This window comes from Uloborus diversus, unplaced genomic scaffold (assembly GCF_026930045.1).
Source record: "Uloborus diversus isolate 005 unplaced genomic scaffold, Udiv.v.3.1 scaffold_17, whole genome shotgun sequence".
NCBI classification, from domain to species: Eukaryota; Metazoa; Arthropoda; class Arachnida; order Araneae; family Uloboridae; genus Uloborus; species Uloborus diversus.
This window is the reverse complement of record NW_026558318.1, coordinates 1,364,731-1,391,383: the sequence shown is the minus strand read 5'-3', so window position 1 is coordinate 1,391,383 and position 26,653 is coordinate 1,364,731. Positions and strand designations below refer to the sequence as shown.

General features: G+C 31.7%; 1 protein-coding gene across 1 annotated transcript in view; it reads right to left on the bottom strand.

Moving 5' to 3' along the window:
- Positions 1 to 10,106: 10,106 nt before the first annotated feature.
- Positions 10,107 to 26,653, bottom strand: part of LOC129233101 (NADH dehydrogenase [ubiquinone] 1 alpha subcomplex assembly factor 2-like) — a 74,111-nt gene continuing 57,564 nt past the window's right edge. The window contains exons 5-6 of the mRNA XM_054867160.1: positions 19,822 to 19,876; positions 10,107 to 11,581 (exon numbers count right to left, since the gene is read on the bottom strand). Of these exons, the coding sequence (XP_054723135.1) occupies positions 11,520 to 11,581; positions 19,822 to 19,876 (117 nt within the window). The 3' untranslated portion in view covers positions 10,107 to 11,519. The remainder of the gene's footprint in view (positions 11,582 to 19,821; positions 19,877 to 26,653) is intronic.

Below are 26,653 nucleotides of genomic sequence, written 5' to 3'. Positions count from 1 at the left end.
CCATAAAATAGTTTTTAAAACTAAATTCCTGCTGAAATTTAATTACGAATTATTTAAAAAAATTTGTTTATGTCAAAAATTTTACAAAAAATAATTATTAAAATTAAAAATAAATAAATAAAAGGTATGATTAATCAAGTTGGAATTGAAACAAATTATCTTTTTCAGTGCATACTACAAAAACTGCCAAAGCAAAACAATTGAAACTTGCTTCTGTGCAAAAAATTTCGACATATTAAGGGTTTCGAAAAATAAATTTCGAGATAACTATGGAAAATACATAAGGGTTTTTATAGAAAATGATGGTTAGATAGAAAATTTTTGTTTCCAGACATCAAGGGTTTCGAGATAAGGAGGTTCGAGATATCAAGGTTTGACTGTATTTTAAGTGTGCTGCTTTGCACACCTGGATCATTTTTATTTGCATCATTTTCCACAAGGTGTTTTACCGAGTCTTTTATCACTCTGAGAGCAACCAATTGTGTCTTAACTCGTGTTTAGTTTGTCACTTGTCACAATTCTTTTGTTAAGCCTCTCTTCTCGGAAATTTGGCCATGAGAAAAAGTGGACAGCCTTAAGTTGGGTCAAATTAGGGTAGTGCAGTTTTTCATCCTTCAGGTTAAAGATGAAGTTCCAACACCCCCAAAGCAGAATACTACTAAATTTGCAACTTACGTCGCAGGATGGATGCCTGAGCTGCAGAACAATTCTCTGCAGAAATTCTAGAAAAATCTATAGAATTTCTGCACAAACTGCAGATTCTTGAAATATCTTCCAACTACAGATACACGGGTGCAGAATATGTCCGATCCGACGATCTAGGATTGGGGGAAATTTGAACCATCTGGGGAAAATTTTGCAGATTCGATTTTAAAAAAAAAAAGAAAAATCCAATTTTTTTTTTCTGCAAGTGTATTTTGAATGCATCTCCTTTTGCATCACCACTCTTTATATTTTCATCAACTATTTGTTGGATAATCATTTACATTTAAAATAAATGTAGATATGATATTTTAATTAAAACTTACATACATTTACTTAATTTGCATTTTAGATACCGAGTTCTAAGGCTACTAGTTCATTCTATTAGTTTTAAAGATGCAATTGCTTTTTTTTCCCACAACTATCTCTACCTATAGCAATAGGAATGAATGAATATCTGAAACATAGCATATTGTAAAATTTTGGGGAAATTTTCATACAGTTTGGGGGAAATGTTGGTGTTAAAAACATTTTCTGCACCCCTGTACAGATATAGGTCTACAGAATATTTGTAATTCTTGCAAATTACACTTATTTGACGGAAAGCCGTCGCAAAATGTCGGAATTTTATGCGTCATTTGCAGAAACTTTAGATTCACTTTTTATGTTTGTTTCGTAAAGTTTTCCTCCTTGTTTCATTTTTTCAGATCTCAGAGCGATCCTATATTTCTTATAAGCCTGAAAAGATTTTTTAGTTCCCTTTTCACTTTTTCCCCCCCCCCCCTGATCAATCTTCATCCACCACAATTTCTGCTAAAAACGTATGTTTCGGAAACATGCCAACATTGAAACATGTATCTTGCCAAAAATTGCGTGTCTTGCATGAGATTTCAATCCCTTTGCATCCTGATTTTCAGTTGTTTTTAACATTTTCGATATTTTATTATATGCTGCCGTAACCTCGACTCCATTTAATATAGTATTTTAGTAATTCATTTATTTATTAGCATTATTTTAATTGCTTATTCATACTATGTAAAATTAACAAAAAAAATAGTTGACACCCAGACTAGAATTTTAATAAAACTTTAAATGTTTGCTTTTTTTCATGCATTTGAAAAATCTTACACAGTATAAGTTTTACGGCCAGTTCTAGTTTTGGGGATTTCATAGTCTTCATGATCAACTTATTTTATAACGTTTCTACGTGTACTATTCAGGGTTGGCTTTCTGCCGGCAGAAACTAGTTTTTGCCGTGCCAGTGGCAGAAACTGGTTATAACCGGTAAAAATCAGCAGAAACTGGCAAAAACTTAAGTGTCTTTAATAACTCAAGTAATTAGTAAATGATATTTGTTTGGGTAAACTAAAGAAATAAACATCATTTCATCATTTAAAAAAATAAAATCTAATGCTATAATGCCCTTGATTTAGTTCAGAAAGGGAACTTTTCAATTGCAGATGCTCATAATGATTGGATTAATCTAACAAAGGACAAAAAATCTTATAGGTGTTTTGGAAAGAGGAACGACATACAAAATTAAAAGGCATTTCTGATTTTAATTTGCTCACTTACATGCTTCCTCTCAATTGTTTGTGCAGAGGCTCGTAGTATTTGGATTAATTTAACAAAGGATAAAAAATCATACTGGGGTACTTAGGAAAGAGGAGTGACATACAGAATTGAACGGGCATCTACCGATTGTAATTTGCTCACTATGCTTCCTCTAAATTGTTTGTGATTGAAATTATCATGTCACATGCTTCAAGAAGAAAGTGCCAGAATTTTACTTGCCTAGAATTTTGTACCTAATGTCACAGCTTTGCAAAATAAATTGGCCCCATTTCTCAAAACTAATTTTTTTAGTCAAATTTTTACCACAACCCTAGTTATTACATGGTGGACCAGTTATACAATAGATGAAAGTTTCACAAACATTGCTTGCTTCTTGATGCATTGTCCGCTAGCTCTTCTGTTTTAAGAATATTCTAAAGTTTCCCATTTGTGCATATTAAATTGAGAACCTGTTTAGATTTTTGGAACCACCGTTCCGAAGAGGCAATTGCAGGGTCCCAACAATGTTACATTTGATTTTTAATTGTGATAATTGTGTAATAAAATTACAGTGCTTTGGTTAACAATTATTTTTTTCCATGTATTTTCCGTTGTATATCAAGAATTAATTTTGTGAGTTTTTGCCAGTTTCTGCCGCAAATGTGGCAGTAAGTAGTTTTTGCCATGCCGGTTTTAACCGGTTTCTACCAGCGGTTTTAACCACCTCGGCAGAAACTTGCCAACCCTGGTACTATTCTAGAAGTACTTGCAGAACAATTTTGGGCAAGTAATTTTACGTTGCAGAACACCACAAAGTATTCTGCTTCAGGGTCCAATACTTATTGACGGTATTATCTGCTACATTCTTAGGAATATCTTCGTCATGGATATACATTAGGGTGTATCAAATAAAAAAAACGAAAATTGTATTTTTCAAATTGAACACCCTTTTATATTTTCCCTTTTATGTCAAAAACACTAAAAATTTTCCCATAATTTTAAAAACGCCAACCAGTGCCGACTTGTGTCTGAAATTGTGAACCAGCACTAATGTACTAGGCTGAATCGAGAAAAAGTTTTTTGGAAATTCGAAATTTCATGTTGATAAAAAACATTGCCCCTATAGCCACATATGTACCACAAAAACATTTATCCACGTTAAAAAATATTAAGGCATACAGCAAGAGGCCTTTTTTCAAAAAAAATGATTTTCTATTTTATTTTTTTAAAAATTATACATTTACTATTTATATTAAAAATCGATTACAAAAATTATAAGCGAACATATTTAAATCAACATTTGCAAATGAATAATAAAAAAACAATGTTTTTTAAAATGAAAATTTAACTGAAACATGAAAAAAAAAGATATTTTTGAGTCATATGAGGGAGACTTAAATATTGCATGAGAGCGAAATCTCCTACTTAATGCTAATTACCTACTTTATTATTTATATTTTTCAGCTTTATAATTTCTAAAAATTTACCTTAACATGACAAATAATAGTTTTTTTTTTTGAAGAAAATTATAAATTTTAGGTCAAGTGCAGGATATTTTAATATTTTTAAACTTGAATAAATATTTTTGTGGTACATTTGGGCTTTTCTTTTGATGAAGCAGGGCATAACTTTCAATAAAAGGTCACATAACTTGTAATGCATAAGGTGTAAAATTCTTCTGGGGTACCAAAAATATAGGATTTATAGGAAATATATGATGGTTTTTGACCTTTTTGGAAAAACATAGGATTTATAGGAAATATAGGACGACTTTGATCCCCGTACCTTTTAAAAAAATAAATACGAGTTGATTTTAGTCAATTATCATTCACCTCCATGTTTTGATTCATTGAATAAATAGTCAATGTCATCCAAATACAAAATACGGCCTATTAAAAATATGGAAAAATGTGTTGAATTTCATTTTAATACCCCCATAAAATGAATGCCTCTTGAAAAAAGTCGTGATCCATAGAACTAACAGCAGTATTGTTATTCAATTGAGAAACACAATAAGGTCAAACAATCATTTAAAAAACTGCAGTGTGGCAGTCTAGTTAGCACTACGATCGATGCAGTCATTTTTAAATTAATATTACGATGATTTCACCTACAGTACTAACAATTGATTCATAAGAAGTATTACATAACTAATTAACTCTTACATAGTTAGCCATTACATACTCATATCAGCATCAACTCCCGGAGAACTTCCAACTCCGACTGAGTCTTAACACCCAGCGAAAAACTTATTCACTTTTTACAGATCTAAATGACAATCAAAACGAGTTGTCGACAATGAGAATTTCAAAATATATTCGACGATCGATCCAAAAAATTCGCCAGCAATATTTAGCTCGGAAACGTCATCACAGATCGCTAGGAACACTTTCCCTCTAAATGTTCTTTCGGGGATAAAATAAACCAAAATGTGGATAATATGAGAAATAATGAGCGATAATGTAAAGAATTGATTGGATTGACTTACCTTCTGACCAAAATTGTACAAGATGGAATAAGATTTTTGAGCTAACTGCTACGAATCCACAGCCCAGCGCCTATGATAATGAAAGAGGTTAGCGAAAAGTGATCACGTGGCTTTATAAAGTGCCGGAGAAAACTTGATCTCTGTTGCCATTCTCGACATCAAAATAAAACATACTTTGAAGCAAAAACTCAAGGCCTAAATTCATCATAATCCACACGTATCATAATCAACTTCAAAAGCAAAGAAAAGTAATTATCGAACTTGAGCCTTGATGTTAAACATTTTTAAAGATTGCACCAAACGAAAGAAGTTTTAGAAAAATAGCCATTTTTCTTCTTATAAAAGCTAGGGGCTCCCCATAAGGGAGCCCCTCCAAGGCTGGGAAGTTTCATAAATTTGTACCTTAGTTTCTTATTTTATTATTTTTCTTCTTATTTATTATTTTTCTAATAATATTTTTCTATATAATATTTTAATTTTTTAATATTTTTCTATTTCCTACTCAGAGTCACAATTGACTACAACTGTATTTATTTCGAGGACTGCGTACTAAGTGCCTTGCCTCCATTATTTTTTATACCGATAGAGGGCAGCACCATCACCGAATCGAACAGTTAATGAGAATTTAGAACTAGTCCAGGAGCTAATAGCTAACGAAGAGGTATCGTTTCACTTGGAGGACATTGAGACCACGAGCATATTTAACGTCGCCCAGTCCCCTTTAATGACGACGGTGGGTCTTCGACTATCGAGGTTCGAACCGAGGACCCTTCGGCCCCGAATTCGACACTCTACCGATCGGTCTACCACGGCCCCAAGCAAAAACTCAAGGCCTAAATTCAAGAAGATGTTCCGCTGCCGATCATAATCAACTTCAAAAGCAAAGAAAAGTAATTATCGAACTTGAGCCTTGATGTTAGACATTTTTAAAGATTAAACCAAACGAAAGAAATTTTAGAAATATATCCATTTTTCTTCTTATAAAACCTAGGGACTCCCCATAAGGGAGTCCCTCCAAGGCTGGGAAGTTTCATAAATTTGTACCTTAGTTTCTTATTTTATTATTTTTCTTCTTATTAATTATTTTTCTATATAATATTTTAATTTTTTAATATTTTTCTATATAATATTTCTTCTTAATTTATTATTTTTCTTCTTATAAAAGCTAGGGACCCCCCATAAGAGAGCCCCTCCAAGGCTGGGAAGTTTCATAAATTTGTACCTTAGTTTCTTTTTTTATTATTTTTCTTCTTATTTATTATTTTTCTAATAATATTTTCTATATAATATTTTAATATTTTTCTATATAATATTTCTTCTTTTCTTCTTAATTTATTATTTTTCTTCTTATACAAACTAGGGGCTCCCCATAAGGGAGCCCCTCCAAGGCTGGGAAGTTTCATAAATTTGTACTTTAGTTTCTTTTTTTCTTTATCTCTTCTTTTCTTTGCAGATCGAATTACAGCAATACGTGAGAGAAGGCTCGATGATTTTTCAAAAAAATGCAGGTAGCATTAAGACGACAAAGTCTGGGGTGGCAAAATTATTAGAGCCGGCTCTGGGCGGTCATTCCAAGCTCGTCAGCTTGCGAGATCGAGATTCTCGCTCACGTGATCGGTTGTAACGTAGAAAAGTCGCAAAGTAGCATTCTAATCTACTCGAACCTAGCCGCAAGATAAAGTTCAAGTAGATTAATGCTACTTTGCGACATTTCTATGTCACAACTGATCACGTGAGCGAGAATCTCGATCTCGCAAGCTGACGAGCTTGGAATGACCGCCCTGGGTAGAAGCTTCGCTTCGTGTACTGGAGGTCATGGGATCAATTCCCACCAGTGCACTGGGTGTTCTTCTCCCCTCTGTGGGTTGTATATCTTTCCTGTAGCTGTGTTCGTCAGGAGGCAAAAGACCTCTGCGTGTATTATGTAATGCCGAAAAGCTGGTTAGCTTTTTTGGTACATATAAATTATTAAAATAAAACAATCAGTTTAATCAGGGCTCCCAACGAGGGTAGACTTAATAAAAAAGACAATTATTAAAAATTTCAAAAGGGAGGGGGTAATTTTGAAAGTTTTTTGTTGTCTCATTTCAGTGGTCTCATTCTTGGAGAGTACAACCTAGCATGTGGAGGGGGGTGCGCCAGTAGCATAGTAAGGAAAGGCTTACAAGGCTGCAGCATCTCCCAAAATTTCTAAAATTAGATTTAAAAATGCATGTTGATATTTCCTTTGCGTGTGTTTTCACTTTGCGCACATCGGGTGAAATTTTTTTGTTAATAAAAACAAAGTATATAGAGTTATCAATTAAGGGAAAGAAAAAAAAAGATAATTCAACAAAGTTGACTTTCAAAAAGATAAATCAACTTCATTCAGAGCCAAACGTGGGTCCAAAAGAGTGCCCCTCCCCCTCTTTAAGCAACCGAAAATCTACGTTTACAGCAGTCTTTATACTTTGGAAAAAAATGTCAGAGACCTATATTTTACCCCCATCGTTGACCCCCCCCCTAAATGACCCTCATTAAAATCCGGAAGTTGATCTGCGAACTTTTTCTTGAGGGGATGGACTCCCCTGTATACTGAAATGCATTATTGCCGAAATTTGGGACGAGAAGTGATTCGATCCCCGTGATTGCGGTCTAGGAAGATTGGGCGCCGAGCATTTTGTGCGCTAGGCATCCTTTACATCACTAGCTTCACTTGTCTGTTGCTACTTTCGTTATTCTTACATTTTAAAAACTGTTGTTTTGCGAAAATATGCTATGATTCGAATATGTCTTTTGCCGAAAACAGCGAAATAGAATCATCGGATACAACGTGATGAAGGTGGAGTCAAGTGCCTTCTTGTGGAAAACGGACACATGTGCCAAATATAGGCATATTATTATATATGGTGATAGAGTTGTCGGGATACCCAACAATCGACTTCTCGCAGTTTCGTCGGATTTAAGGCCAACTGCACTGCCTATGTTACCAAGCGTGTTAGGTGCAATTTATTAGCAAGACAACGCTCCTACACATGCTGTAAGGCTCCTCTACGATGTGTTCAAGGATACGACATTCTCACCTGGCTTGCCAGGGAACCGACTGTCCAATTAAAAAAAAATGACTTGAGCTCTTACAGGGGTCATTGGTTACCTAATTATTCGATGTCACGGAGAGTTCCGGCTTATATAGTTGTTTCACGGTGACAAACTTTCCTGTTCAGCAATGGGCACAAGAGATCTCTTTCTCACTGAATTCCTTCATATTTGAAGGAATATATTTTTGATTTTATGAGATGACTAAAAATAAGTCTTAATAATTTACCAGCACTGCTATTTATCTTTCTACCTTTCCTTAAGTGCCTTTTGACTTGATTAGCCACTTGGGCATTTATTTTACTTACAACTTTTGAAAAATTTACTTGGTGATCTAAAAGGAAGTTTGAATTTTGGAAGGAAAAGTAGGTTATTGCTGGTAAAAAATAACAAATTTCTCCTCCTCAGTTTCGGAGATTCGATATCAAGTAGTTAATTGGCAGCTCTGGCACTAGCAACATTTCTTCATATAATCTGCATAAGTAAGGCATCCAGTAAACCAGAGAAGTAACATTCCAAATCTTCCTATTACAAAGAAACTAGAAGCCCTTCAAAATACAGTCCATTCGCGATAACTCGAATCTAAAGGTACCGACGAAAAACTTCGACTTATCGGAAGTTTGACATTTTAATATGAAAAACCATCGAATATTTCAACTAATATGTACAAATAACAGACAAAACTACAGAACTTAAAAGTTTTTAAGTACAATATGCACAGTGTAATGAAAAATATTCAGAGAAAAAAATCAAAAGCATGATTTTGATACTGCTGGAACCATTTAAATAGAGCCGATTCTGCTTCAGGAAAGGTACACATCTTCATTCATTTCAAATTCGTGGATTCTACAGCTTTAGAAGTTTCACTTTTTCTTTTCATATCATTGACAGAGTACTTGCTTAAACGTCTTTAATAGTAAGCAAAACTCACTCCGTCTTTAAGGAACTTATCAGCAAATGATTGAAATAAACAATGAAAGGGAACGCATCTTAACTTAGGTCAGCCTTTGAATAAAGGTACAATCAGTTGACTTGACAACTAGACAGCTTAAAAGAAAACTGGTAGTCCAGCAACATGGCAAAGTGTAAACAGTACAGTACAACAAAAGAAAACAAGCTAACTCATTTCCACACGTGCAACTCCTTTATCGCACACTGGCTCAACAGGCTTCTTGCTTTAGAGGTCTATTGTGTAGGAATTGGAAGTGAAGGTGAATTAATTTTTCTCTCATAGTCACTTGATACTTTTTTTTTTTACGTTATTTCGAAATAAATTTCGTGTCATCTTCGAAAAAATTTTGGGTTAAAGGAAGTTAACTTCCGAGATATTGAGAATATTTAGCATGGAATTAAAGACAAAGGGGTCGGGCCTTGATAAAAACTTTGAGTTATTGAACTTCGAGTTATTTGCGAATTGACTGTAGTTGCTCTCATAAATATTGACGAAAATTCTAGTGAAATATTTTTCCAAAGAACATAATACGCGTTAAGCATCACAAAAAAGGTAAAAACATGTAGAATTCCTTTCTACAGCCTGATTACTAAGCACACCAACAAGCCCGTTGCCTACCATCCATAATATTTAGAGGCCCTTAAATGATGAAAATTGTTTTCATTCTAAAAGAAAAAGCAAGAAAAATAAGATTACTTTGTGTATTTCTTTCTTTCTTCGGCTTTATTTGGGTGCAGGTTGCTATGCACCCCAAAAAATATTGTAAGCAAGTGGTTGCGCCCTTGAAGGTGATGCAGGTGGTGAATTTTTGTGTTTTACGTTTTGACGACAGACAGCCCCAAGAAAATGTTCGGTGTAGCCCCCCAATATCTTAATTAGGCCCAAGGATGTATAAAATGTTTTTATCCTTAATATTTCTTTAAACAAGTTTTTAGTATTATTTCTATAAATTAGCGAGTAGTGCTATTCGCTAAATATATGAAACGATTATTGATAGTTACTGTATTTCAAATTTCCTCTTAATTTTAGGTTTCAAATGTTATTCAGAAAGCATATGAGGCAGCGAGAAGCAAAGGGATGTAAGTGGCAAAATTAAAAATTTGCAGACAATCAGTACAAATAGTAGATGAACCTCTCCTTTGTCTTGGGGCAAGGGATAGTACTAGTAGCCCTGGTAGGTTTTGTTATACAGCATGATTTAGAAAAACTTTTCAATGAAAGCCTACCAAGAACATTTTAAACACGTTTTCTTCAAAACTTGAAAATTTCCACATACATACCTTTGCTTCTCACTGCCTCATACGTTGTTATCAAAATAATGAAACACATTTCATATTAGTTTCATAATATTTATTATAATTGCAGATCTATACATGAAACGAACTTTGACTTAGTAGGAAGCATGTTTAAATTTACGAAGAGGATTGGCAGCTAAGTATCATCGCACAAAATTTTACCTTTACTGGTATTTACGTAGTTAGTATAAAAATTCATTTACTTATTCATTTATATCATTTTTTTTGGAATAGAAAAGGGGCAGAGAAAATAAAACACTGCTCAACATACCATAACACTAAAACTTTCATCTGAAAATAGAAAAAAATATAAACAAATCGACAAGTTAATACAGTAGAGCCCCAATTTATTCAAACTCTGCTTAATCCAAACTGAATTTATTTTCAATCATTATAATCAAAAGGATTTCCGAAAAAGTTTTTATAGTGAAATCTAATGACAACAATTACCAATACATCGAAATATTAGTTTCAACAAAATAAATTTTCAGTCTAGATTTACTTTCCATTACATTCCATTACAACAAACAAAATTTGAGGTCCCTTGAAGCTTGTTGTAACGAGATTTAACCACATACACGAAAAACAAAAAGCTACATTTTAGTATAATTTTGTACACATTAAAGAAATTAATATAATAATCAAAGGATCATATTTGCTTTTAATAAAAGCATTTCAAAAAATTGGATCAATGACGTTTTAAGGTGAAGAAATTTGTCAGGTATGTTTGACAAAGTGAAATTACTTTTGTGCCTGACATCTCATAAACTTAGTGTGTGTTGATGTATCACTTCCACGCATCACAGTACAATATTTCTAGCTCATTTGTGGTTTCTAAATAAGAAATGGGAACACTCTCTGGCTCATCAGTTTCTGCTAGATCTAGTTGTTCATTCTGAGCTCCAGAGATTATTTCTTCATCTGTATAAGATTGAGTATCACAAGATAATACTTCAGTTTCAGTGTGTTTGGTGGCATGCCCACATTACATTTAGTAAATCTTCATAAAAACAGAAAATATTTTAGTTTTACTGCTTCTCAAGAGACATAACTATTGAGAAATATTATAAACTAACTTTTTTAAAAATAACATACCTTTTTTATTTCTAGTTTTATTAGAACCTCAGGTCATCCAAATTGATTTGCTATTCAAACAGGCACTGTTCCTAACTTAGTAAGAAAAGTGGGGTTCTACTGTACTTAAATAATTATTTTTTTTAACAATCTTCATACATATAAAAAATAAACACATAAAATAAGCAAACATAATTACATACATGATGAAATACCTCGACAAAACAGAAAATTAAAAATTTGATAATATGCCACAATTAAAATTGCAATTCTGAAAAGTGCGATCAAGCAACAAAATTGTTTTAATACAATGCCAAATCAACTAATTGCCAATCCCATTATTATGACAATATAACTTTTCTAATAATAATTATAGGAGCTATCTCTTTTTATCAAAACTTTCACCTGGATCTTTTTCTAGACCATCCAAATGAGGAAATCCTGAAATGAAGAAAATTAGAGATTAAATTACAGGAAATACTTATTATTTGAGCAAAAAAAAAAAAAAAAAATTGCAAAGCAAATGTCTTGAATTACTATTAAATACAAATTAGCTTTGAAAAAAGGAAAAGTCGCACAAGTTCATGAATATTTCAACAAAATTAAAATATTAAATTTATTCTCAAGTGTCTGAAATAACTTACAACTTAATAAGCAACTTTACAACATATTTTTAAGTTTTTTTTATTGTTTTAATTTTATTTCAGAGATGTAAAACTTTTCTCACTACACACGACTAAATTTTACAGCTCTGGTAAGATAACAATGTAGTATAATATAATTTGAATTATTTTAAATATAAATTTTGGAATAATGCAAAAATAAATTAAATGTTTCATCATTAATTTAATACAAGTCAATTTTAAAATGATAATTTGCAATCATATTAAAACAAGCGAGGAGTTTTAATGTATGCAACATATATTACTATTGGGATTAAATTAAGTTGACAAATATAGGCAGTGAATGTTTTGAAGTCATGCTACATAGTGCAACAGAAATGAGTTTACAAAACTAATTATATGTATAATTTGTTCATAAACTTGGAAAACATCTGCTATATTAAAGTTTAGTGAGAGAGAGAATGTTTCGCCACTGATTTGACAAGGCACTTGGATCTGGTAGGGTATAGTGGTCACACATTAAATAAAAGGCTATGTCTTTGAAACAAATGGAACAATGAGTAAAATTTTCATTTCAGAATTAAAAAAATTAGGAATTAAAGTTTTGAGCTCAAAATTTCAACACTGGCCATGCTTTACTAAGCGAAAAAAAGAAGTCTTTTTGTACTCTTATGAAACATTTTAAAATCTGAAAACCTCGTTCAACTTCTTAGTGAAATTTTGTTAATTAGAATTTTTATCAGATTGACGGTGCAAAAAAGGCTTTCCTCATGTCTCAGGAATATAACATCTAAGTTGAATCAATTTATATAATATTTTAGAACTTAGGTTAGATGGGGTAAAGTTGTCATGGTTAAGGATTAACAAATGTCCTTCTCATGAAATCACTTAATATTAACTTATGAGGGAGACATTTTTTTAAATATTCATTTTAACTAAATATTTATTGTTTTTAAGGTAATAGGAATTAAGTAAAATTGTGCTTCAATTAACTATAGATATTGAAATTAGGGTATAATTGTATTCCTATAATGTTTGATGAATTTTTAGCATGTTTTATAGAAACACAGTATTCAATTTATTCTAGTAGAATAATTGAAGTCCCAAAAATTCCCTGTTAAATACTAATAAAAATTACAAGCTTGGATCTAGAAGTATTTTGCATAAATTGAAGAAATAGGTGAAGCTTTAACAAAGAAAAAACTTTTGTGTTTTTTCATTATAAAGTAATATTTTTTCAAAACTCTTTAGAAATAACATTTTCAAAATATTTAATGAAGTAATTTAGACATAGCAGATGCTATCTTTATTATATTCCTGGGAAAAAAAATTGTGAAATTATAATCAATCAAACATAGGAAATTATCAGAAATACCTCCTGATTTTGATAGTTAAACATCACAAATATAATTTATTTAAATAAAGTCAATTTCTTTAAAAGAGGTCAACAACAAAAAAATTCAAAGTTTAATGAGAACTTCGTATTTGTTATCTACCTATGTCAAAAAAAAAAAAAAACCCTGGATTTTTGAACCACTTTAGCTCAGCAGATCTTATTATTCATTGTGCAATATATGCGATTCTTTCCTTCCCCTTAAAGTAAAAAAAAAATGTTTAGGTTTTGTTATGATGTACAATAGCATACTCAGAAACAGACTCAAGTCTTTAATTTTTGAAACACATAGAGAAAAAACTCACGTTTTTGATATAGTTAAACACTTTAAAAAGGATTTTCTTCAAGAAAAGAAGCCAAGATTATGATTCCCAAATTTGAGGCAATTACATTTATATGTATAACAGCTTAGTTTAAAGAAATATATTCCTTAAACTAAGCAATATATGGACATATTATAAAATATTGGTTTGATGTTCAAAAATAAGGAAATTCTGCTATGCTATAGAAAACATTGGTTTTCTCTTTTGGAATGGGCGACATATAGTACAGTGCAATTCCGTTACAATGAATACCAAAACAACAAAATTTCCGTTTCAATGAACCCCCACATAACTGCTATTACATTATTTGAATTCCATTAAAACGAAATTCCTGTTACAACGAAGAAAATTTATGGTCCCTTGAAGTTCGTTGTAACAGGATTTCATTGTACATGTAACAGCCCTAATTGCCATTTCACAGGCGAGTCCGACATAGAGAAAAGACAGGTATATCATAAACAATTTTGAACGGAAAACTTGATTAGCATACTTTTAAATACGAGGGCTGTTCAATAAGTAATAAGACTAAATTTATAAAAAATACAGAACTTCAATTGTCATAATTTACATGGTTTTTTTAAGAATAACTTCTGTGGGATTAAATGCATTTGTTCTAACGTTCTGTCCAAGTCTTAAAAATTTGTGAACGTCAAGTTTGTAAGAGCTAGTTCAAAGCCGTCTTCGAAGAGTTTAGACATGCTTTACTGCTTTCAAAATGCTTGCCTTGTGATGGTTTCTTAAGTTGAGGAAACAGCCAAAACTGACTGATGTAAAATAATTCTGAGATTCCCCTTGATAATAATAGCAGCAGTGTTAATCATTGTTTCTGTGATGGACGTTGAAGGTTGTCCCTCATGTTTAATATCTTCCATATTGTGCCTGTCTTCCTTAAAAGCTTCATGCTAGCAAAAAGTACTGACTCTAAACATTGCTTCATTGTTGAAAACTTCAGTTATCATATCAAAGATCTCCGATGCTGATTTTTGCAGACGAAAACAAACTTTAATCACATAACTTTGTTCCAACGACGGTTCTATTTTGACAATTGGCTGCGTCTTAATGCCACCAGGCTTCAATTCAAACATGTGATACTCAGGAAAATTAGTTGTATGCACCAACTATCGGTAGGTTTTGTTAAAACAGACAACAAGCATTTTTCATGCCACAGAAATTTTCATTCCAATGAGTAAAATTAGTCTTACTTCTTGTAGGCGCCCGCCAACAGTCTTCAATTCAATCACGTGATACTCAAGAACATGAGTCTGTAGGCGCCAACTATTGGTAGGTTTCGTTAATACAGACAACAAACATTTCTCATGCCACAGGAATTAACACTCCAATGAGTGGTTTCGCTACAGTAAAATTAGTCTTACTCCTTGTAGGCGCCCGCCAACAGTCTTCAATTCAATCACGTGATACTCAAGAACATGAGTCTGTATGCGCAAACTATTGGTAGGTTTTGTTAAAACAGACAACAAGCATTTTTCATGCCACAGAAATTTTCATTCCAATGAGTGACTTTGCGGCAGTAAAATTAGTCTTACTTCTTGTAGGCGCCTGCCAACAGTCTTCAATTCAATCACATGATACTTAAGAACATGAGTGTGTACGTGCCAACTATTGGTAGGTTTTGTTAACACAGACAACACACATTTCTCATGCCACAGGAATTAACATTCCAATGAGTGGTTTCGCTGCAGTAAAATTACTCTTATTACTTATTGAACAGCTTACGTACTTAGATGGGACGTTTTATAAGTTGTATTGGAATAAAATCAAAATTGAAAAGTTGACCCAATGCATTCTAAAAAATTTTTGCCCTTTGTTTCAGAATGAATGTGTGGGACTAGCCTACTATGGCAAGGCAGTATTTGCAGAAATGAATTTTCAAAGTTTTTTCAGAAATTTGTTTTGGATTCCATACAAACAAAAGGGAAATATTGGAATTTGACGTTTTTTTGAGTTTTACTTTCAGGGGAAACCCACTAAGCAAGCTTGTACAATAATGCTAAACGAAAATAGATGACAAAAATGCAAAAATTGAAATATTTAGACACTGCCCTTTATCTTCCCATGACAGTAATGTTGATGAGAACAAGTACAAAATGCCTGTTTGTGTAGGAGGTGGCAGAATTAACTCCCAAAATCTTGGTTTTAAATGATTCAACTTTGTAATTACTCTATAAAAGGGAGATACGAAAGAGGCAGTGCATTACTCAATACTAATTTCATATTCAATACATCATGAGATTAGTACTACAAACTCTGTTGTTGCAAGAGACTATCGTCTTTGGTAATTTGTTTGCTGTATGAATCAGTATTTTGATTAAAAACATGAAATTTAGAAGAAAAAACAAAAATCAACCCCCCACAGAATAGGTTTAAACTGATTTCTGCTCTGTCTCATAGTTTTACATGCGCTGTGATACTGTTTTGTACCTTATCAACACACATATCAGGTTTTACTGCTAAGAAAACCTCTAGAAACATTTCTGAACGATTTCATCCAGCTAAACAAAGAAAATAATAAATAAGAATTTCTTCCTTTACAGCCCATTATTTTTTTCATAAAACACACTTTAAAGTATTTCACAAATTTTGATAACTTATTTCAAAATTATATGTCACTTGCTAGCTTTTTAAAAATCATTCTACCAAATGTAGAAACTTTTAAATGACTGGCCAGTCTGTATCCTAGGAAAAAGCCTCTGTGTGTCATTTTTAACGGTTGAATTACGTTGCTTCATTTTGATACTTTGAACAAGGTTTTAGAAATAAATAAATACCTTACTGCTAAAATCTAAATGAAAATTAAACAACCTATAAATGCACAAATTAAAGAAAAATAATAATACAAACACATGTTTTGAGGTTGCATGGAATTCATTTTTTGAGGGAAAAGAACTGACCTTATGGATTAAAAAGCATTTGACGGTCTACAACTTTGTGCAAATTTGTACATTTTATACACTGTTTATGAATCTTTTACAAGGATAGAAATACCTCATCTATTTTTGTTTGGAGACATTAAAAATAGAATGGGTTATAAATATGTTTTAAACATTTAAAACTGTTCCAGTATGCAATAATACCTTAGACCTAGTGAAAATATTGGCTACATATCTTAGTATAATGGAAATAAAATACTAATGAATGACATAAAAATACCAACTTAAACAAAAACTAAAAAGGGGATTAAAAACTAAAAGTTAGGAATAGATTCTTTAATGAAAACCAAAGCATAGGCTTAAAGTTCAATCCATAACAATTTAGCATGATTACAAAATGCATGACTATTTTTTTTTTTAAATTTGCAACTGGTGAACTTAAATTGATACAGTCAAACCTTGTTAACACGAACTCCAAAATATTTCCCGTTAACCAATTTCCTCGTTTACCAGATTTTGTGTAAGCAGACATTTTTTTTTTGTTTTGTGTCTCAGAAAATATAGGAATGAAAGTATCTTTGTACAAAAATGCACACCCAAGCATTTATATTTATAATTTAAGTAAGAAATACAAGTAATTTGAAACAGAGGCAATGGCTATTCAAACCATTTATCTACGACAGTGCATTTTAAAACATCTGAGTTTTCCTTGATCTCAAGACTGGATTTTTGCTGCAGTGTTGGAGGTTGAAAAAAACCCTTTATTGCTTTTAGACCTTTAACATCTGCATGGGCAGAACAAGGGTTTAGAATTAGACAATTTCTTTCCTTTTCTTTTTCACTATGAAATTTTACATCTAGGTTTGTCAGTCGCTTGTTGAAGATTTCACTGCTCGCCAAACTTTTTTACTGTAAGCATAGTCTAGAGCTAAAGTTTGTACTTTCTTGAACAATGTGGTTTTCCCGATTTTTCTTCACAAGGAGAGGAATTTTCTCACTGCCATCCATGTCGCTTGTGTTCAAGTGCAGATCGTTCGACTTACAAAAGTAATTTTATGTCAAAGTATGGGGATTTTCTTGTTTCTTTTCCTTTTTTTCTTCAAAACCTTAAAAATTTCTTCGTCTTATGCGGGATTCCGTCTAAATCCTCTTTGTATTAAGCCATCAATTTAACACTAATTTGTAGCTTTATCTGACGGGGAATGGCATTTATTTCGTGCTAAACGAAAATTCGCGTTAAGCGAGTTCGTGTTAATGGGGTTTGACTGTATAAAAACTTTGAAAACATTAAAAATTCCTTTAAACTTCTAACAAAAAGAGATTAAAATACCAAGACAAGCATTTGTTAAAGATAGGATTTTTTTTTCTCTCTCTCTTTGATGCTGAAAACAGTGATCTTTAATGCAGACTGGTCGCATTTAGGAGGCTGTTTTCAAACATACAAGAAACAATAACACCAACAGAAATTGTTACTGTTTTGCTGAGAATATATTAAAAATATTACGTATGATAAGAATACATTTAAATAGAAACAAAAATTCCTTTTTTTTCTTAAATACAAAAATACTTTTAATATTTTTTTTCCATTTAGAAACCAATTTACTTTAAAATATAATAGTAGATACTTGCATCATATTCTTAATTTTTTCTGAAACAACTTTTGTCTCTAGTTTAGCTTTTAGCCAAAGGAAAAAAAAATCATGATCTTATTAATCTGTGTACAACATAAGCATATTTACGAGTACTTCTTCAGTGCTCAAATGAGCTAAAAATAGATTCTGAGCATTCAAATATCCTAAGAATGCCTCAGTTCCATTTGAAAGCTTTGGTATTTATCAACCTCCTACAATGATGGACACACACCTGATCAGCTTTGAGATGTACATGCTTCCTAAGGGTGTGAAAAGCTATGCTCTCCTTTTTGTAGTAATTTTGGGGTTCTAAACAGAGGAGAATCCAGTTAAAATTCACAGGGGAATAGATTTTACACCTTTATTCTTCTTACTTTCATGAGCTAGTAACATGTGAAGAAGTTAAAGGTTCTATTGCTTTTGTTTTATTCTGTTTTGGTTTCCTCTAACCAAAAATTCTTTCATTTTTTGGTGCTGAGGTTAGCACTTTACCTGCCATTGTGAGCGGTTTTGATGGTCTCCCCTAGAGGATTTTTTACACTGAGTAGATAAGAATATTAGTGCCTTAGAAAATTTGCCGTTAATTGAATTATTCGCTGTGAATAGGTGGTCCCTCATAGAAGTCTCACTGTACTTCATTGCAAATTTTATAATTCAAATTGAGAAGAAATCTAGAAGGAGTTTGGACAATGGGGAAAGCTTACAATAGACAACAAATTATAATCATCTTAAAGCATAGGCGGATCATATGGGGAGGGAGGGGGGGGGGCAACTGCCCCTCACTTTCTAAAGTAAAGGGGCCTTGCCCTTCCACTTTTCTAAGATCAAAATTAACAATCTATTAAAAAATTATTGTGTTGATCAAATCACACGTTTGAAAAAAGATGATTTCACTTAATAAGTGTAAGTTTTATACTTTTCTCAACTTAATTCCTAAAAATTATGATTTTACTTTGAATTGAAAAGAAGCAGTCTGCTGTGACTATCTCTTTCAAATTTTAGAGAAAGTCATTTAATCAATAATGACATTACACTCTAGTAATACAACCCAATTTTCTAAAATAGGCAGCTTTAAGGTGCTGTTTATCTAACTTCTGCATCTCCTTTGATCCCCCACTATTTTGGTGCACCAGCTGTCTATAATTTAAAGTACTTCCTAAAGAAATTTCACATTCCAATTCCAAAAAAGGTTATAAAGTTTCAAGTGGGAAATCTAAAAATAAAGGACTTTAGAACTAATGTCAATGGCATGATACATAAATCTATTTAACTTCTAACCGTTCAAAAGTAAGTTATAATTGTTTAAGAAACTTTGGCAAAATACAGATTACATTCATTTGTTTAAAGAAGGAGACTTTTTTTTCTTTCCAGAAGCAAGATATAGTACTGAATTAAAGGTCACTCATATGAAAATGATCAAAAAACTTAGAGAATATCTAACATTTCAAGTTTTAAAAGAAAAAAAAAAGCTACAGGTTAAAAAGCTACAGTTATTGGTCATTTCAATCATTCAATTGGTCATTTCAACAACTAAAAAGAAAAAAAAATTCTCCTAATTGAGCATATTTCTAAACTATTCACAGTCCCAAGCATTAGTATTTGAAATGCATTCAAACTTATAGTATGCTTTGAGTGTTAACTTCCATTCTTCCTATTCAGGTAATAAGTACATCTTTCTTAAAATACGTTTTGAAAAAATTAACAAAGACTACATGCCAATAAATCTTAATGAATTCCAGACAACAGTAATGAACTACATAAATAAATCACACATTTGAGTGACAGGATTTTTACAGACATAGGTAGACACACAATAAACAGACCTTTCTTGACTTCCGATGAACTTTCTTGACTTCTGAATGAATCATTATTTCTCCTCTAGAAAGAAAAGAGAAGAATAATAAGTGTTAAAAACTTGAATGCAAATTTATTTTATGCAATTGCAGATGCAGTCAATGTAAGGATAAGCATTGTACTGAATGTTATAATATTATAAGTAAGGTAAATGCATCAGTAGCGGCCACTTTAAGGTTTATATTAGAAAAATAAGGATTCCAGGTCTCCCAATGGATTCAAACTTGCAAGAGGTAGAGCTCGGACTATATTGCAGTGAGCAGTTCAAAGAGGAGAAGGTAGAGCATCATGGAAAAATGGTATCAACTCTTCAGTATGGTCGTCCGGATTGTCCATGTTTTTTCAGCTGTCTTCCAATGCTTTTCCATAACAAGGTATATAAACATTGTGTTGTATTATGAATAGAACAATGCTCAAAAAAATATTTTTAGAGCTGTAACCATGATATAAAATTTAAAAGATCATGTTTGGGACATTTTCAACTCGAAATAGTTGCTTTCTTGGCTGACCGTTTATCTGGCCACTACTAGCACCAAAAAAGTTAGGAATTACAAAAGTAGCCAGAGTGGCCACTACTGAATCAGGAAGTTTTTTCATAAATCAACTCAATTTCCCTTTTAATAGGTTGTAATCTCTTTACATAACAACCTGCTTCATTTCCGATATAATATTATTGTGTGATCTAGTAGTGGCCACTTCTAAACAACAATATGGCCACTACTGACTCGTGTACAATGGCCACTGATGGATCAAATTTGCGGATTGGGAAAAAATGGAACAAATCTACTTTCTGGCATTTTAAAAAAATGGGACGATTAAGGATGAGTAGGGTTATAATATGCTCATTGAGTCTTGTCAGTAAGTATGTGTTTTGCAATTAATAATCAATTGAATCATTTTTATTCATGACTGCCAATAGTCAAGGGCACCAACATTCAAAATTTGGCAAGGGGGAAATTATCAGTTTACCGAATAAAACTTCAAAGTTTACCCAAGAACAAAATATGAGCATTGTACTACTAGTAGTTTTCTAAAATATCTGTGACTAGCAATAATTTAGTAGTCACTAAAATTATGTTTACAATAAATAACATATAAATCAGAAAAAATAAAATATTAAAGTACATAAAAATTAATTTACCAGACATTACCACATATTCAACAACAAAGTTTTAGGATAGGTGACAAGTATTGTAAAATTTCCGAATTTGTGAAATATGTAACATTTACAAATTTTTAAAAAATTTTACCTTTGAAAATTCTCTGATTTCTGTATTTTATCGATGTCTAAAACGCCCGTAATTAAATCTTCAGACCATTATTATTTTCTAAAGTCTTCATTAACTTAAGACACAGCTGAGAATTAATGATAATTTTTATGAGTCTCTTGAATCAACACGGATGACTTAAAATTTTCCCATTGAATGAGATTGGCAAAATTAGAAGTCTAAAAGTCCTCAACTACACAATTAGACACATAAAGAGGGTTAAAAATAATGCTAAAAACATAATTATAAAAGTCCTAACAGTAAAATCATATAGAAAATAAAAACAAATGAGTATTAAAGAAGCGGATGCAATTGGATTTCGAAATGTGTGAAAAATTGGGATTGACCCATTATAGAGTAAAAAATGGTCAAGATGCGTATGTTTAATCTAATCTGTAGAATTTGATAAATATGCATGTTCTTGAGCCCAAAATCCATGACCAAATATCAATTTCCATGATTTTTGAGCATTTTCTCACGAAAATCATGACTTTCCATGACCATTTTCGATCATAGCCGAAATCCATGACTTTCCTGGTGCGTGGACACCCTGCCTTTAGTAGTATTGAAAACTTATGCTAACCATTTCCTATATCCATTGATGTGCCTTGGTAAGTTGTAGGAAACAAAATGACTTAGAATTACATTGAATGGTGTGACTTTACTATTTTATAATGAATGATTTTGAAGTGATTGTGATTATTCAGTCTATACTTACCACAGTTTATATGTATAACACTTATATAAGTGCATACATTTTCTTTTACTTTTTTTTTACATTTGCATACAAAAAATACAAATACAAATCTTCTACTAAAAACTTTTGATTTTACCTTAAGTACTTATATGCTTTGAAGAAAGAAATGTACAATAAAAATGTTATTAATTATATTGGTATTTAATGTAACTATCATATTGAATCAACTTTATTCATCAGTTATTTGAATTTAAAGTCAGTAATGTAAGTTCTAGGGAAAGGATGGCCACCACGGACTCATGCATGTGGATACTACTGAAAATTTCAGATTTTGGAGTGGCTACTAATGGGTCAAATTTGAAGTTTGGGAAAAAATGGATAAAAAATTGAAATTCTGGCATTTTTAGAAAATGGGACGGTTCAAGAATAGTTGGGCTATAATACGCGCATTCAATTTTAAAAATTGAATTAATATTGTAGACCCACAGTTTAAAAAAACACAAAATATGCTTAATTGTGGCCACTACTACTGCGTTTACCTTACATTAGGGTGGTAAGAAAAAAGGCCTTTAAAAAATTTCTGATTTTTACTGGTCTTACCCTCCTATTTGGTTCCATTTCTGCAAAAAATAATTATTGTGAAGTTTGAGCTCATAATTTTAGTTTTTAGAAGTAGCTCAACATCCTCAAAGTTCGGTAATATTTGATTTTACACAACAAATGCAAAATGAAAGAAAAAGGCTAATACAACTTTATTTCATTTAAATCTTTAGTATTTTGTTAGTTGAAAATTATTATACAACAATTAATATTTAAATCACTATGGATGTGATTGTGCTAGTACTGACCAAACTATTTTTTACTATTGCAGCAATGTTTTGACAACCTGCTACAAGAATTGAAATTGATCTTCAATGGTTTTTTTTTTTTCATTGAAATCTTTTATGTACAGTTCAGTCCCAACTTGCATGAGGGATGCTTTCCAAGACCCCTCATGTAAGCCCAAATTTCGTGTCATGTAAAAGGGCATGTGTAAAAGTTTTTATAAACATACCTAATTAATTTAGACACTAGTTAACAACACCTCAAACTGTTTTAAACCATTCCTGAAAAATACATTATTGATTATCCCATAAAGAACTGAATTTTTATGTGTACTTTTAAAAAAGCTGTTTATACAATATAAAATACTGTTACTTTGCTCAAAATCAGTGATCAATAAGAAAGATAAACATATATAAAACAGTAACGGTACATACAGTATCCAGTAATAATAAAATGATGTACTATGATACTACTGTACAGTAGATCAAAGAATGCTATTTGTAACTTTAAAAAATGAAGATGTTGATGATTTATGCTGCGTAATTAAACCGTTGTTCTAATATATTTTTATATAGTGTAGCTTTACTAGTTCTTTTATAACTGTTCTATCTATGGCAACACCTCTTTTTCTTGGTTTCTTTAAGTGCAGCTTCCATTTTCATGATTTTTGCATTTTACTTAGACACTTTTCTGCTAACTTTTACTGATTTCCTTTTCTTGACTTCAAATTGTACATATGGAAAATTCACTCATAAATTGTCATGCTATTTTCGACGCATTTTTTCAGCTGAGATTGTTGATTGTTCAAGCATATTGAGAATCTTTAGCATTTCTTTAATTGCCAAAAACTTTTTCTCATTCTTTCTGTCTTCAAAAACTTTAGAAGGAGCAGTGCTCTTAGGGTTCATTATATTTTATCAACTTTCGCATTTAGAACGAAAAAAATAAATGGAAAATGAGGAGTAGTTATTTGTATGCACTAACAAACCGATGTTCAGACTAGTACGGTATGGGAACGTCCGTTGTCAGTGATTCGAAAGGGATGAAGGTCCATTGATGAAAATAATATTCTTAGTAGCCAATAACAAAGCCGATACTTACATACCACGATTTTCTTCCAAAAATTTTTGTGTTGCAGGCATTTGCGTTAGGCATATAATTCTTTACTAGTGAAAAAATCCTTTTATAGTCATTTCATGTAAATCAAATCGCATTGTAGCGGGAGTCAACTGTATTTTAATTCCTATCAGCAAGATTATTAATAACTGGCTTCCTTCAATAAACTTTAGTGTGTTGTGATAATTCTCCCAAAACTTGCAGATTTGTTTGATCTCTCAAGTTTTGCATGATAAAATATATCAGGTAAATTCATTTTAACAGTTAACAAAACTGATCATAAGTTAGGAAGTTTGTCTTCAAATTTCATATTTTTGGGCATAATCTCAGGTACTTTGCAGCATTTTTTTTTTTTTCAGTTACTTCTTGAAAAGCGTTACCAATTGTCTTCTATTCAAGTGTGTCACTTGATTTTCAAAAAACCCATACAATTTTACTTACTTCTTCATCAATATTTTTATATTGCAATTATGAAATTTAGAATTCATTAAATTGAAATCATAACAGAGTGCATTTTAAAGTACAGAAGCTGTCATCCAAGGTTTTAAAGAAACATGTTCCACAAATACACCATATCTTTTGAAATCCAAATCTTCTACAGAAGTGATGGTGAACTAATGATTAAACATATATATATATATATATTTTAAAACAGAACAAGATTTTTAATGTTCATTGAGTCTGGTGCATAGCTCTAGGCACAATAAATCTGATTCCAGGAGAAGGGGTTTGATGACAAAATACTAAAATCAGTTGAAGAAATTCTCAATAATCAGCTTGAGTAGGAGTCAGACAGCAATTTTTTAACAGATTGTATTCTGTAGTCTTTTATATCAGCCAATTTTCCTTATTGGGTCTTGTCATGCATTTGTTCTTACCAATGAACTCCCAGTAGGCCTAGAATATGTCGCAGAGAAGTACTTTGGATGTAGAAGAGAACCCTAATGAAAACTGGCACCAGTAACCAATTTCATGATGTGGTGTTGATATTCCAGTATTTTTTTTTTTTTACCAGGAAAACATTTTTTTTTTTGTACCAGTAAAACAGGCGCTATTGCTCTTGCCAGTATTGATGCTTCTTTGGTCAAAACGCAACACTTTGTCAAGCCTACAAAGAACTGGGCAGAATTGCATTAACTGCAACATCTTACAAAAATCATTTGTATATTTAAAGAATATATTTCATGGCTAACGTCGAAACAGTGTACATAAAACAGCAATTTCATACTGTAATTACTTTCTTTTAATGGAAATAGCGATTATGTTTATGATTAGTTTGATCCACACTTATATTCAGCAATGATGTAAACTTCATCTGCTTTAAGTTACCTCTAAATATTATTCAAATAATATAAAATTTTGTGCCACTTGTTTTCTAATGTATTGGAACCAAATGGGAGGGTAAGACTCAAAAAACAATCCTCTAAGTTTTTTCATACCATTGCAGATCACAATTTAATCTTTTGTAAGTTTTGACCAAATTGTAGAAGAGGCTACATTCCCTGAGCCCCCCTCCCCATAACACACCACTATATATATATATATATATATATATATATATATATATATATATATATATATATATATATATATATATATATATATATATATATTAGGGTGTGTCTTATAATGTACTTTTTAAAAAAGTTTTGAATTTCTTATGGGCCACCCCTTTAATTGCTTCCTTTTGATGAAAAAATACACACATAAAAGTTTCATAGAATTTGAACGTAATTTAGGGGGTGCTACCAGTGATTAAAATTACATTCATTGTGGAAAAAATAGTGTAAAAATCAACTCCTGACATATTTTTAATCAATATGAAATTAGGTTGGTTGGGCTTAACATAACACAAATACCTATTTCTTATATATACCAGAAAATAAGAGGCATTTCATGGTTGTCATTTTATGTAATAATGTCAAAAAAGCATTTGAAAGTGCTGTAATACCATTCATATCACAGGTTTACACTTTCGGTCTTTTACATTCAGCAATATTTTAATTTTTCTCTTTGTTACTTCCATGTGACAATACAAACTTTTCACTGATTGCTACTTATTATCCAGACTAAATAAATAAATTTAAAAAAAATAAAAAGAGAGAGAGTTGACAAATTTTGCAGCAGTGGTAGCACCCTCTAAATATTATTCAATTTTTATTTTTCATATATGAGAAATTTTTTTTCATCCAAAGGAACTAAATGAGAGGGTGCCTCATGAAAAAATAACACCTTTAAAAATAAGACGCACCCTAATATATATATATATATATATATATATATATATATATATATATATATATATATATATATATATATATATATATAATATGAAAAATCCTTTGCTAGGCCTTTTCCATATTAAGTTCTGTTCACTTATATGTCAGCGCGTATGAGTCACAGACATTATTTATTACACACTTAAATGCTTCTCATACCATATATGGTTATGTTCTAGGCTCAGATGTATTTTCCCTTAAAGTACCTACCAGACACTTTTTTTTCCCTCCAGACTTAAGCCAGTCTCTGTCTGTGGTGCAAAGCCCAATAATATTTCATTATTGCAATCTGCTCCTCCTATATAGATCACGTGAGATCACATGATCAAGGGATAATTATCTGTAATCTTTTAATGATATTCCCTATATAAAAATCGTGGTACAACTAAACGAGTTGGTTAGTTAAGAGAAGTTCCAGCTGGTATATTCTATGTAAAAATAAAGATTGAATGTAGCTTTGTCCTCTTCCTACGTGGTAGATTATCACGGCACAACACTGCAACTTGCGAAAATCAAGATTTGTAATAAGAACCAAGCGGCGGTTCTTACAAGCCGGTAGGATAATAAATGAGGGCATAGCTGTAGCATTTTAAAATTTTTACAGCATTGATTGGTT